This window comes from Hyperolius riggenbachi, chromosome 1 (genome assembly GCF_040937935.1).
Source record: "Hyperolius riggenbachi isolate aHypRig1 chromosome 1, aHypRig1.pri, whole genome shotgun sequence".
Classification (NCBI taxonomy): Eukaryota; Metazoa; Chordata; class Amphibia; order Anura; family Hyperoliidae; genus Hyperolius; species Hyperolius riggenbachi.
In genome coordinates this window covers 144063481-144078680 of record NC_090646.1, presented here as the reverse complement: position 1 = coordinate 144078680, position 15200 = coordinate 144063481, and the positions used below count along the sequence as shown (strand labels likewise).

The 15200-nt window shown below is 42.2% G+C and overlaps 1 protein-coding gene across 5 annotated transcripts in view; it reads right to left on the bottom strand.

The window, feature by feature from the left end:
- Positions 1–15200, bottom strand: part of FAT1 (FAT atypical cadherin 1) — a 376731-nt gene that overhangs the window by 102223 nt on the left and 259308 nt on the right. For all 5 annotated transcript variants that reach the window (XR_011030974.1, XM_068278660.1, XM_068278659.1 and 2 more), the window contains exon 7: positions 2060–2199. Coding sequence is in view for 4 of the 5 variants with exons in the window: in XM_068278660.1 (XP_068134761.1) it covers positions 2060–2199 (140 nt within the window). In the remaining variant the exon portion in view is untranslated. The remainder of the gene's footprint in view (positions 1–2059; positions 2200–15200) is intronic.

Genomic DNA, 15200 nt, shown 5'->3' with positions numbered 1-15200 from the left:
CCCCTCGGTTGCATTTTGCAATCTACCATCTTCTCACCCCAGAGATTCTGTTTTTCAGAGAATAAGCTATCACTTCCATGCTCAATACACAATCTGAAGACAAATTTGTAACACTGCTCACCCTCATCATGTCACAAGTCACTTCAGGTTCACTGTAAGTAGTGCCCTATGTCAGTACTCTGTGGCAGAGCATGTGTTTAAACTTATCTGTAAATAAACTCTGTGATTAGCTAATGATGGATAAAGTACCTGGTTAGGAGTTCGTCCACCAGCTATCTCCTCCAGTACAGACTTCAGTACATACAAGCAGCGACCTGCTCTGACCGATGTGTCTGTGAACTGCCCCATTTAGCCGGAGTAATACCTCTTGCACACTACATGCGATTCTGATTTTTTTACACGTCCGATTTTGGATTCCAATTAAAAATCTTAGCAGCATGCAGTACATTTTTTTAATCAGAATCCAATATCGGATCAGATAAAAAAACGGAATCACGTGTAGTGTGCAAGAGGCCTAACATAGTTCTGTGGGAGTAAGCAGCATTTTCACCCACAGAGGCTGCAATTAACTCTTTCAGTGGAGCTGCTACAAGTAACATGAGCTGATGTTTAACCTCCCTAGCGATACAATAAATCCGCCAGGGGGCAGCGCAGCACTTTTTAAATTTTTTTTTTAAAGCATGTAGCTAGCCTAGCGCTAGCTACATGCTTCCCCCCTCCCTTCTCTATCCCTCCCAACCCTCCGATCGCCGCCGACGCTTTTACCCTGCAGGGAATACCGTTCTGAACAGGATTCCCTGTATGGGCTTCCCCGTCACCATGGCGACGATCGCGATGACTTCACAGACGTCATCAACGTTGTGACGTCAGCGGGTGCTCCGATCCACCCCTCAGCACTGCCTGGCACTGATTGGCCAGGCAGCGCAAGGGGTCTGGGGGTGGGCAGCGCGGCGGATAGCGGCGAATCGGCGGGTGGCGGCGGCGATCGTTATGCACACGCAGCTAGCAAAGTGCTAGCTGCATGTAGCAAAAAAAAAAAAAAATGATGTAAATCGGCCCAGCAGGGCCTGAGCGGCACCCTCTGGCGGCTTACCCCGTGTCCAGCACGGGGTTACTGCTAAGGAGGTTAAAGCCTCATTCACACTTCAAAGTGCAGAGGGCTGTGTGATCGGAATGAAATGCCTGCGGCCGCACGCCGTCTGCACTGCTGTGCATTGTGTTGCAGCTCCCATACACTACAGTGAATGGGCCAGCGCTGTGCTTTGCCCCAAAAAATGCCCGCAGCAGTGCGATAGCGCATGTAGTCTGAACATTAGACAGTGCGCTCTATGCACTTCTGATGTTCTTGCGTGTCGCAGACCATACACATTGCCAAAATGCGCACGGCAAGGCATATAATGAAATGAGGCCTTAAAGTGAACCATGCACTATTTTTAGCACCCAGGGCATCTCAACAGCACATTAAACATGCCAACAATGTGACGTTATTAAAAAAAATTACATTTTACCTTTTTTTTTTTTTTTTTTACATTTAAAAAGTTTAGCAGAGGCCTTTATTATCTTATTTGACAAGTAAACGCAATACTGGTGGTGGATTCAGTCTGCTAAGCTATTAGATGGCATACTTAGCTGCATAATTGGAGCTAGGTTTAACCACCCATGGCAATAAAATCTCTGGATTTTCCATTTTTTTTTTTGAATAATAAAAGTCTATCCGAGGGTGGTAAGCTTCAGAAAACCGCTACAGTCTTCTCTGCAGAAAGGGTAAATACACCTGCATCATTCCTTTGACATGTTTATGGCTGTCTTAAGGGTTTACAATATGTTGTTATGCTTAAATATGTTCTAACATCTTCTAGATATGATTCAATTTACTTGCTGTGCATTCTTTCTTATCTCTCTAGATTAGCCCCCTCCGGCTGCCGCAGAGCATGTAATACGAGAACTTTAATTTCATTTCAGCATTTCACCAAATTTCAGGTTTGTTTAATAGACAACTTACAACACTTACAAGCACAGAAAATATTCGTTTTAAGTACTGCATTAGCAATTCAATTACCTGTGTACTGATAGATCTTGTCCCATCTGTTGCTTCCACTGTCAAGTTGTAATTAGATTTCTGTTCTGCATTGAGAGGTCTAGCAACAATGATGGTTCCAGTGCCCTTGTCCACATCAAATCTGCTGTCTGAGTTTCCACCTGGTTAGAATGAGAGAGACATTTATAAATAAGAATTTTGACATGGAGCTCTAGCAATCAGAACAGAAGATCACCAGAGGCCACGGACTACAGGAACTGAAAAGAGTGCAAATAGAGTGTGTAGCACCTAATTACAATGGTCAACGGGTTTAAATACATGAACTGGAACTGTGAAATACACAAATACATACATACGCTCAACAAATGCACAAACTGCACAGTGAAACAACAAGTGACAACAGAACAACACAAACATTCCGTGTTTGCAAGCACACACATAAATTATACCCTAGAGCAGTGATGGCTAACCTTGGCACTCCAGCTGTGGTGGAACTACAAGTCCAATGAGGCATTGCAATACTCTGACAGCTCTAAGCATAACTTGGGGAGGATGAGGCATGATGGGATTTGTAGTTTTGTCACAGCTGGAGTGCCAAGGTTAGCCATCACTGCCCTAGAGAAACTGGTAATAACCATCAGGCACTGCATGTCTCTCTGAGTGATGTATCAGTAAAGCTGGCATGCACAGCAAGGATTCTCTCCTTAAAGCGGACCTGAAAATCAGAACCTCCTCTCTGTTCTAAAAGATAAGCAACAGCATAATAACCTTTAACATGGATCTGAACTCTTGCACAGGACAGAAGGGAAACGTAGGGAAATGCACCCTGTATGTATTTAGAGAGTTTAGCCTGTTTAATCCCCCCTCATTTGTGTCTAATCACAAATTGTAATCTGATCGCCTCCTGTGTCACATGACTGCCTATGGCAGAGATGGCAGATGAGGCCATTTGAAAGCACAGGAGGTTAACAATATGTTAACAATATGTCTGCTTCCATAAATCAGGAAGTAGAAACAGTGCAGATTTATTTTAGGATTTGTATCAGCTGTAACAAAGAAATGCTTTTTGTTTAAAGGTTATTATGCTGTTGTGTATATTTTAGAGCAGAGATGACGTTCTGAGTTCAGGTCCGCTTTCAAAAACACTTTTCTTTGTTACAGCTGATACAAAACCTGCAATAAATCTGCAGTGTTTCTACTTCCTGCTTTCATGGAAGCAGACAAAGGGTTAACATCCTGCGCTTACACATGAGCTGTTCTGCCTTATTCAGTAATGTTTTCTTGCATTCAGTGTCAGGGCCTCTCTGCATCGCCTTCACTTCCGCTCGACCAGTTTCAGAGTGGACATTCAGGCTTTAAGAAATTAAGTTTTTCTTTTCCTTTAAAGTAAACTTGTAACTCATTTAAAGTAAATCTGCTACCCCTGCTACCCCTACTAAAACAAAAGGTTTGCACTAAAAATAAAATCCTTTTTTACATATTTTACTTTATTGTTGACATTTATTTTGCTGCGAGCTGAAGAGTAATTTGTCTGCCATTTCTACTAACTAACCACCTTCTGCTTCCTGGAGCAAAGGCCCAGCCCCTTTCCTTCCCGCATTCCCATGGGCTTCCCAGCTGATCACATGACTCTCTGGGGAGTGTATTACAGTCAGCAAGTTTCCCTCTCAGCAGAAAGTGCTGTCTGAACTGTTTCACAGCATAGCTAGTGGTTAGAGGAAGAGGGCTTTAACTTATTTGTATGGTGGTTATGGATTAACTGATTTGTGGTAAATGTTGTGCAAAAAATTCTCAGTAGCTGAAATGCACATTGGCTGGAAGAAATGATCTAGAGCTTGTCCTTTAAGCTTGTCCCTATGTGTAGGCACATAGTTTCAAAGTTTATGCTTATACCGTATGTCTATAAGATCCTTGATTCATTACTTTTACATAAATCCCTCATAAATTAACTGCTAAGGAGCATAAATACCGGTCGTTTTCTGTACGATAGAAAATTTAGCAATTTTGTCTCATAGATCAACCTGTGCCTATGTCTTGTAGGCTGAACAGTGGGGATAATGTTATTAGGGCAATGGTGGTGAACCTATGGCCCGTGTTCCAGAGGAGGCCCTCAGAGTCCTCTCTGTGGGCACTCGTGCTGTCTCCCCAGATAACGTGGCCAAGAGCAGACCCCTTGCTACCTATACTGGGGGGCACATATGGCTACTTATACTGGATGCTTCTTTTGCTAAATATACTGTAGAGCTACTTCTGGCTACCTATGTTGGGGGCTCTTCTGGCTACCCAGAATGGGGGGGGGGGGGGGCAACTTAAGGCTTCCTAATACTGGTAGTACCTCTGGTTACATATACTGGAGGACTACCTAATATTTGGGGGTACCTAAGGCGACCTATACATCAGTATTTAGGTTAAATTGCCATGTTGGCACTTTGTGATAAAGGAACTCGATCTCTGAAAGTTTTCACGAGATTACGGCATAGCCAGCAGCTTCATCTACAGAGCCTGAGGACTTTAAGAACAGCACTCAGTGCTTCTGGTCATATGATCAAAATTTATTTGCAGAAGTCTCTTTTTACATGCAAGGTAATAGTTGATATCTTAGCACTTTGATTAGCTGTTGCATGATATTTTCAGATCTATGCCCGGAGATGGGCTTAAGACAATAATTTACCCTCAGATATAGCCAGCATTAAGTTACTAGTATCAAGAGAGTCACAGATTGCCTACCCCAGTACAACATCACACAAATAACATACATCAGATTGATAATGGAGTAGTCATAGGGTCCCATAGGGTCCTTATATATAAAATGGTGAAGGCGGGCTACATATGCCAGCTTTTTCTTGCCAGCAATCAGATTTAATATATCTGTATATGCTTATAGTCATCGAATGACATTAAACTGCCATCCCAATATACCTTCAGAACACGACTATTTTGTCAAAGTAAATCACAGCTCGTAGCAGATAACTGATCGTGACTTTTAGATGGAGGAATGTTACAATTTTATAATTAGCTGTCATAAAATGCTAGCCACAAGCTACTTCTTATGCCCTAATTACTCCAATATCAATCATTAGAAAGCCAGAGGTGAAATCCGTCCTTGGAAAAAAAAAGAATTAAAAAAAATTGCTTTAATCTAAACATGGGAGTTCTGATAGTGGGTGATAAAATACAAGCACAAAACTTCCACTATAGTGATGGATCTACAGCAAGCTTCTGAATAGGTTTCTATTGCAGCAGATACCTTCTGCTACACAGTGGTGGTCACAAGCCATTTGAAGGATATGAAATACTTCACTAGACAGGTCATCTCCTGGCAGCACTCATAATAGAGACAGAACAGACACGGGGGAAAAAAAATGGAAAAGTCAAAAGTCTGGCCATAACAATCCATGAGTTAATGTTTATGGTGATTGTAATGATGATGTAATTCTTCTTTCGCAACACACTCCTCGTCATCCATCGATAAGTAAACAGTAAAGTCTTTATCATGGAGGTGATAGGCATTTGATGAATTCATTATATTAATGATTAAACAGCAATAAATTAAGATAGAACCGTATTTTATATTTGCAGCAAGGTTTGTAGTTTATGTTGCCACTGTCCATCACATTTACAGTCCATTTTCACAAATATTTTTGCTACCCATAAAACACTATTTACCCCAAAAATGTGCCCCTTCAAAACACCAGTATGAGGGTTCTCAACTTTTGAAGGGTCAAGTCATCCTCTTTCTCTCTCTGAAACAGTAACACGTAAAAATGTATGTGTTAATGTTCCTGCACTAGCCGGAATGCGTAAAAATGTACGCAATGCGTCCCGCCGACCTCCGAGGTCGGCAAGCTGCCAGCGGGGGACTGGAGCAGCAGTGAGTGACTACGAGGGCACAGGATGGCTGCATGGGGCTGGTAGAAGTCCCAGGTAAGTGAAACTCCTTTTTTTTATTTTGCTTGGACCTTCCCTTTAAAGGGATACTGTAGGGGGTCGGGGAAAAATGAGCTGAACTTACCCAGGGCTTCTAATGGTCCCCCGCAGACATCCTGTGTTGGCGCAGCCACTCACTGATGCTCCGGCCCCGCCTACAGTTCACTTCTGGAATTTCTGACTTTAAAGTCAGAAAACCACTGCGTCTGCACGCCCGTGTCCTCGCTCCCGCTGATGTCACCAGGAGTGTACTGCGCAGACACAGACCATACTGGGCCTGCGCTGTGCGCTCTTGATGACATCAGCGGGATCGAGGACACGGCAACGCAGGCGCAGTGGTTTTCAGACTTTAAAGTCTGAAATTCCAGAAGTGAACCGGAGGCGGGGCCGGAGCATCGGTGAGTGGCTGCGCCAACACAGGATGTCTGCGGGGGACCGTTAGAAGCCCCGGGTAAGTTCAACTCATTTTAAAGCAGAAAAGAAATGTGCGATAAATTTTACAGTTTTTCGTTGCAGTGCCCCTTTAACACCCAGCCTCAAGGTACCCCAAGGTTAAATCCATCCTGACACCCAACTCTTAAAAGACATTTTTGTGAAAAAAAATCCTACTTCTAATACCTAACCCTTATTTTCCAACTCTAGGTGTTACATTTATGTAAGCAGAATGGTTGAATTGTAGGTGCCCTGTTGTCCACAAAATGTCAGTTTCTCTAAGCAGGCGTGGAGCATGTAGGTGGGATCAGGTAATGGCTCTGTGCTGACAAAGCAATTCCCATTTTGCTGGGCAGCTTTATACTTTGTTCACAGATCCCTGGGTCATGTGACTGACTCTTTCATAAATAACTTCTCTGGAACAGCTAGCTACATCAAATATGAAAAGAGTGTGATTGATGGCATAGTCCCTTAGCCACATCTACTAATCATGACAATTCTCTGAGGTTAAACTAAGGCTTTCATATCGTCCTGACTAAAATAAGTAATACAAAAATTCCGAAGTAAAATACATTAAAGCGGTACTGCCACCATAAAAATCAAATTTCAACAGCAACTGGTCTGAGTGTATTAAGTGATAAAGATGCTAAGCCTACATTCAAAACTTGCAAAACTTTTTCTGCTGTTATGGTTTGGAGTTATCACATACTTTAGGAGCACTGGCCCTAGTGCCAAACAGTGCCAAAGAGTTGAATGCTGGGAGTACCTTTTATCTAGAATATATTCCTACTCTTCGATTTATTTCCCTGCCTAGCTGCTTTCAGAAACACCCTCTGATTACTTGTGTTTAAAGCAAGGCTGAGGTGACTCAGTGATTGGATGTGTAAATAAAATAGACAGTGCAGTTGTTAGTATACACCTCAGTGGGAGTGTCTGAAGACTCTGGGAGGAGGGCAGCTAATGAATACACAATGAGCAAGAGAAGGGAGGGGGGAAAACATGAGTCAGGGAGGATATGATGTCAGCATTAGCTTGGCAAGATGGCCACTGCCTAGAATAGGATTTTCTGCTTTTTCCTTTATAAAATTCACATGAATCATTACGTGGATAGCACAATACATCTGTTATGTAAGTAGAAGTAGAATTTATCTACTTATATATGTGCTTTTTATTTCTAGGTTAGCATGGGTGTCGCTTGTTCTTTAAACAAAATGTAGACAAACATCACTACAAAAGGTAGACTATTTCACAGAGCTCGGTTAGCTGGTATAGCCTGATCCAACCTTCCAGCAGTCAGTGCCAGTACGTAAATGGGGTTTGAGCAGCAAGACATTCCCACTCACAGAGATCATTATGCACTAACGGTGCTGCTGAATATTTTAGAATGAGCTGGTAGGACTCATGATTAATCTGGCACATTCTGCTTGTTGATGAGGCAATTATACCTGGGCTGTGTTGTGTTTTAACAAATGTTAAAATAATTGCTGTTTAAATAAAGTTTGTTTTAAGTAGGCAGGCTATACCCATGTAGCCTGTTGCCTATACTATATCTTTAAAGACTCCCATTAGTACGATCCTCTGCCAGCCAACCAATCATACGCTATTGTGTTGGCTCTGTAAAATGCATAGGCTATTTTAAACCTGTGACGTGGGAACACAACCTCGCTGCACATTAAGGTAATTTGGCTTGGCATCTGGATGACAAGGTCAATAAAATCGAGACTTTCTCAAATTACTGTTTGATCATTGAAGCTATATTTCTGTATCCATTTCAAAACCTATTTACATTTGCATTTTATTGTCACAGAGTAAATATTTCAATAAAAACTCAGTGTAGGAAATTATACATCAAGGATTAATAGAGAAATGTTGTTTATAAAAAATACATTTTAGGCCTCATTCCCACCCACAATACCACAGAAAATCAGAGAAACATGCATGCACTTTTCACACAATTCAAAAATTGTGTGAAACAGTGCGTGTGCATTTTGGCGAAACACAAATGCACTGGTATAATGGTATCCAGTGGAGAATTTAGGAAAACACATCTGTATTTGCCTGGTGGGAACAAACTTTTAAAGTGGACCTCCGCTGTAAATTCCACAGTGAAAGGGAGCCAAAATGACTTACTATAACTGCCTCCCCTATTTTCTTTGCAGCAATGGCTGACTACTGCATTAAGCAGCAGGGAAGCATTGTGGGAGCTCTGAATTCCAACTTATAACTGGCACTGCACTGCATCTCTCTTCACCTCTCCTCCCCGTGATAGGCTGGCTCAGTGGCACAGGTAGAAGCAGAGGACCTCTCAGGCCACACTATGAGGGGTACTCCCACCCACAGATGACACAATCTATTAGCAATCTCTGCAAAGGCAGAAAACTGCCCTGGAAGATTTTCTGAAAGGGGGTGTGGCTGTATTTTATGGCATAAGTGGTCAGTTTTTAGACATTTTTTTCCTGCTACTTTGTTATAACTTCTTTTGCATGTGCTAACTGTGAGGGTTTCAATTTTACATCGGAGGTCCGCTAGGTTGTAGGTAACATTATGGTTTTCTATCCTCTGATTCTTTTACAGGTAACGTATATGTCTATTACAATACATTATACATGCCTATAGATCTACTTGTCCAATGGGCAAGCTTGTGGGCTTCCAAACTGGTCGATTGGCAAAGCAGTTGGAATCAGATGGGACCCAGAATCTCCAGGCAAGCTAAGTACCATCTCCTCTGCACTTACTCCTTAGAAATCAAGCAGCTATGCGCCCAACATATATTTGTATAAAAGCCTTTGACACAAATCATTGTGTGATACACTAAATATATAAACAAGCATTAACCAGAGCAGTGTAATTAAAACAAGGAACATATATTTTCAATTTATAAACAGCAGTTAAGAGATAAATCTTTCAGAAACTGTGCATAATTGCACAACATCTGGCAGGATTAAAACACAGTCGAGCATCAGCAGATGGATGGGGCAGCAATTCCTGAACATATAAACATGGATAAAACAAAAGAATTAAAGCCACATCATTATAGATGTTAAAATATGCAATTGTTCAGCAAGATAACTGTGACTGGGAAAACTCATCAAAGATTCTGGCTTCTTTCCTCCTACTCTGAAGTTAGAGTTAGTCCACACTAGGTCCGGAAACGTATCCGTGGCTGCGTTTTTCAAACCTGATGAAAAACGGAGTCCCGGATACTAATGTTCAAAATAGCAGCCAGCCTCACCCAAGTAAAAAACGGATCCGTCTGCGTTTGCGGGGACCCGTTTTCAAAACCTGAACGGAAGGTCCGGACCTGCTGCATTTTCACGCAACGGATCAGGACCACGGATACACGCAGGGGTAGTGAAAGCAATGAGAAAACGCATCTCCAGCTCCAGAGGCATAAAACTGATGTGAAAACGGATAGCCTGAGCTTTATGATTGGCCCAAAAAAATCCTCCCACTCCTTCCTAATGATGGAGACGTTTTCTGTCAGGGAAAAACTGAACGGAAACTGATGCAAAACTGATGCACTTTCATCAGTTTGCAGTACGGTGGGTACTTCCCCTAATCTTCCCCTGATCCGGACTGCAGTGTCCGTCCTGCAACTGTGTCTAGTGTGGACCCACTCTTAGTGTTGTTGTGCTTGTATGTTAACTCCTACTACGCAACTCAGTTCCAAACAGTCAGTCCAGCATCCTTAAAATTAAGGTGAACAGATAATAAAATAAATTCAGGGCTATGTATAAGAGCTCCTGTGCTTGAACTATGAAGCCTGCCATCCACAATCAGAGGATGCAATCTGTGCACGGTGCATCTCCAGCCAATAAAGTTTGAAACGTTTCAAGCACATGTCTAGGAATTTTTGCTGCGTGTCCCTTTCAAGGAAGGTTTAACCATGTAAGTGCTAATAGTAAGCACTAATGATACAATCTTTTTTTGTCCAATCGTACAAAATATATGTAATAGAAGAGTAAACTGAGTGAATATACTTTGAATGGATATTTCAGGTAGTCTCATATTATACAGAAATGGTAAAATTGGAAAAAAAAATTTTGTATCACCTTAGGTGATTATAATTTTGCAAAAGAATTTAGTAAAAAAAAAACAGGACAGTGGTGTTCTTTTTAATTCTTAGAGTGCACATTACTACCTAGCTATTTTATCTAGGGGGCACGTGGCTACCTAACTCTTGATTTCAAAGGGCAGTTACCTAATTTTGTTATCTGGGGACACATAGCTACTTAATTATATTATCACACAGCTGTTTAATTCTGGTAATTCTTTATTTTGGTATTTTCTGACACACAGCTTCATAATTCTGGTATCTAAGGGGACACAGCTATGCGGTTCTTGTATCTGAGGCACACAGTTATTTCTGGTATCTGGCTATGGTAGGTTTGTTCAGTTGGTTTTTTTGGGGGGTGGGAGGGAGGGGGCTTCTTTTTTCTAGTATCTGGGGGCACCTAGCTGCATAATTCTGGTTCATGATGGACACAAAGCTGTCATTACTACAGTAGAATCCCTTTAACTTAAACTTTAAGGGACCTCAACAAGTAATTTACGACAGTTGAATTTCGTTATAGTTAATTCTGATATAGCTAACTTCTGCCTATGATAAACTCAGTCCCCAGGTCCCGACCATGGCCTGTATGGATATACAATGTATGACCAATTCTGATATAGTAAATTTCTTATACAGTAAACTACTTGGCAAGGTCCCTTGAAGTTCACTGTAAAGAGATTCTACTATTTATCTGAAGTCTACTATATCAGAATTGATCATATATTATATATTCTCACATTTTTATTTTCGGTAATCGGATGCCCAGCCTGTGACTTGAGCACCAAATAAAATAAGGCGGGGGGGGGGGGGGAGGGGAGTGTCGACAAAAACATGGAAAAATTATTTGTGTGGTATTAGTTTACAATAGATCACAATTTATGACCAATTTGTGTAGAAATCCATATAATTCCAACCGGTTCACATCCTTTTTCTTGCTACTATACTATAGCAAGAAGTTTGCTATATTACAGTTTACTATAACGAGAATCTATTGTATAGTGTGGCCCACTGATTAAAGCTAAACCATCTCTGTATAATGCATCAATACCTCTTATTTCTGACAAAAGGTGGCCACCAATGATACAATTTGGCAAATTATGGTTTACGAACAATTATTCCATTGGTTAGGAGATTTTTGTCCGATAGTGGTCCCAAATAATCATTTCCCAACGTTCATGCAAACGTTCATTAACGATCGTTCGCCAAATGGTATCATTAGTGGCCACCTTAAAGAGGAACTTCAGCCTAAACAAACATACTGTCATTAAGTTACATTATTTATGTTAATTAAAATAGATAGGTAATATAATCTCTTAAGGTGGCCATACACTGGCCCGATTCGCGACCGTTTCGACAGCAGATTCGATCCTGGGATCGAATCTGCTGCCAATCGTTCGCGGTAAACGCACCCGCCGATCCGATTTCCTCCCGAAATCGGATCGGTCCGTCGATCGCGCCGTGCGGGAAATTACCCTCGATCGCCCGCGGGAAGGGAGCGCGTCGCTAGTGGCGGCCGATCCGATCAGGTATACATTACCTGAAGCTGGCTCCTGGGCATCTTCTCCGCGCTGCACCGCTCTGTTCCGGCTCCATCCCGGCGCTTCCTGTGTCACTCCGTGACCAGGAAGTTCAAATAGAGGGCGCTCTATTTGAACTTCCTGGTCACGGAGTGACACAGGAAGCGCCGGGATGGAGCCGGAACAGAGCCGTGCAGCGCGGAGAAGATGCCCGGGAGCCAGCATCAGGTAATGTATACGGGGGGGGATGGGGGGGGGGACAGGCAGCAGGAGTAGCTCAACAGATTGTGATCGGTGTCAGGCTGAAATCGATTCACAATCTGTTTGCAGTAAAGGCAGCCATACGATCCCTCTCTGATCAGATTCGATCAGATAGGGATCTGTCAGCTGGTCGATCTAATGGCAAATCGACCAGTGTATGGCTACCTTTACCCACCATGTTTTTAAAAGAACAGGCAAAGGTTTGTGATTTCATAAGGGCAGCCATCTTTTTGGTTGAAGGGAGGTGACAGGAAGCATGAGACACAGTTCCAACTGTCCTGTGTCCTGATCACCCCTCCCAGTTGCTAGACAACGTGAATAACAACATAGGAAATCCCATCATGCTTTGCACAGCATCAGGGGAAAAAAGCCTGGGCAGTTTTCTTTGATGGGGCGGAGCTTAGCTAAAAATGCAGCTAAAAATGAGACTTCTATAAGAAAAAGTTCTGATGCTGTGAAACTGTTAAAGAAACACCAAGACTTTTCAGTGCTGCTGAGTAGATTTTTGGTCTGGAGGTTCACTTTAAAGGAGAACTGTAGTGAGAGGTATATGGAGGGTGTCATATTAATTTCCTTTTAAGCAATACCAGTTGCCTGGCTGTCCTGCTGATCCTCTGCCTCTAATACTTTTAGCCATAGACCCTGAACAAGCATGCAGCAGATCAGGTGTTTCTGACATTTTTGTCAGATCTGACAAGGTTAGCTGCATGCATGTTTCTGGTGTGATTCACACTACTGCAGGCAGATAGCTCAGCAGGGCTGCCAGGCAACTCAATCAATATCAATAAATCAATATGGCAGCCTCCATATACCTCTCACTACAGTTTCCCTTTAAGATCTTCCATCAAGCCTGACCATATTGAGAGGAGGGGAGCACCCAAAGCTGTTATTCTGCTTAAAGAGACTCCGTAACAAAAATTGCATCCTGTTTTTTATCATCCTACAAGTTCCAAAAGCTATTCTAATGTGCTCTGGCTTACTGCAGCACTTTCTGCTATCACAGTCTCTGTAATAAATCAATGCATCTTTCCCTTGTCAGACTTGTCAGCCTGTGTCTGGAAGGCTGCCAAGTTCTTCAGTGTTGTGGTTATGCTATGAATTCCCCCTTCCAGGCCCCTCTATGCACACTGCCTGTGTATTATTTAGATCAGGGCAGCTTCTCTCTTCTCTCTTATCTTTTACAAGCTGGATAAATCCTCCTCTGAGCTGGCTGGGCTTTCACATACTGAGGAATTACATACAGGCACAGCTGTCTGCACTCTGCAGGAAGAAACAGCCTGACACTTCAGTGGAAGATAGCTGCAGGGGGAAAGAAACACACAAATGATCTCTTGAGATTCAAAAGGAAGGCTGTATACAGCCTGCTTGTGTATGGATGTATTTTCTATGTGTGGACATACTGTACATCAACCTACTTCCTGTTTTGGTGGCCATTTTGTTTGTTTATAAACAAACTTTTTAAAACTGTTTTTAACCACTTTTAATGCGGCGAGGAGCGGCGAAATCGAAATTGTGACAGAGGGTAATAGGAGATGTCCCCTAACGCACTGGTATGTTTACTTTTGTGCGATTTTAACAATACAGATTCTCTTTAAGGCTAAGTTCACAGTGGGACGTTAAAGTCGCGCGTTAAAACAACATTTAACGCAGAATAACTCACTGCAATGAAAAATCAATGCCCTGTTCACAGTGCACACGTTGCGTTGGTGTCTAACGCTGCACGTTAAGTAAAAGTACTGCATGCAGTGCGTTATACACGTTATTAGCTGCGTTGGACTGTTTGCACATGCTCAGTAATGACTTGGAAGCATACTTTTCATTGCCTGTATTTTATACTGTATCTGCTGTATGCGACGGTAACGCTGCGTTGCCACTTTTTGGGCGCGTTGCGTTGTAAGTTTGCGGTGCGACTTTAACGTGGCATCAAAACGCAACGTCCCACTGTGAATCTAGCCTTAATCTTTTAACACAGATGATTTCCAGCAGATATTCAGCAATCCCCACGTCACTAAGTCCAAAAGGAAGGGCTGCTTTGATAGGACTGTTATCAGTCACTAAGAAACAATTGCTATTACTGTAGTTTGTATGAAGCAACCAATAGCCTGGCCCTGGCAGACAGCTGAACAGGCTTCCATTCATCAATGATACAAATCTCCCCTGATAGAATATATACCATGCCATTTAATAGAATCCTATCAGTATTCCACCCAGTGCTGCAGCAGCGGTATAAAGTAATTTCCTAGTGTGAATTGTGGTCACTTTTGAATAAACTCTCTTTTAGCTGTCGCTTCATACGCTGGGAATTAGTGCGATAGATACGCTGCCACTCACAGCTCTTTATTAGATCAGTTATGACTGAAATCAGTAAAATATCAAAAATTCCAAATCTAGCTTCCCGTCTTGCGGAGTGGCAAGGGAATGTGACTCACAGCACAATAAGAGAGAGTCTTGGTAACCTTGAATGTGCATTATGTGGCGTCACATACACCCTCAGGCCGGCCTTTCATTCGGTTACAGCACAGCCTTCAGCGGCAGCATTACCATGTCAATGGCCCACCCTTTGTTTGGCTTCCACGTTTATAAGATCACTTTCTGAAAATGGATTGAAATGCAACCAGCAGGTGGAAATGTGGTAGAAATTGCAGGTTGTCAGCATAATAGGTCCACTTTGATTTTTAATTGCCTGGGTTTCTCATAGAGGCTCGCAGAATCTAACTGATTTGTATTATAATATGATTTACAACAATTTGGCAAGGGGAATATGTTATATACACAGAACACTTACATATGTCATACAGATATCAAGGGAAGCAAGGCGGCTGAAACAATCATTATTATTTTTTATTTAAATGTTACATTGGGATAGATTTATCAGTAAGTGGAAGCTGTTTTCTTTACTAACCAAATAAACACACCCAGTCAGTGAATGAAAACCTCTTTCCTTACTTTTTTCAGTGTATAAGCTTTAGCT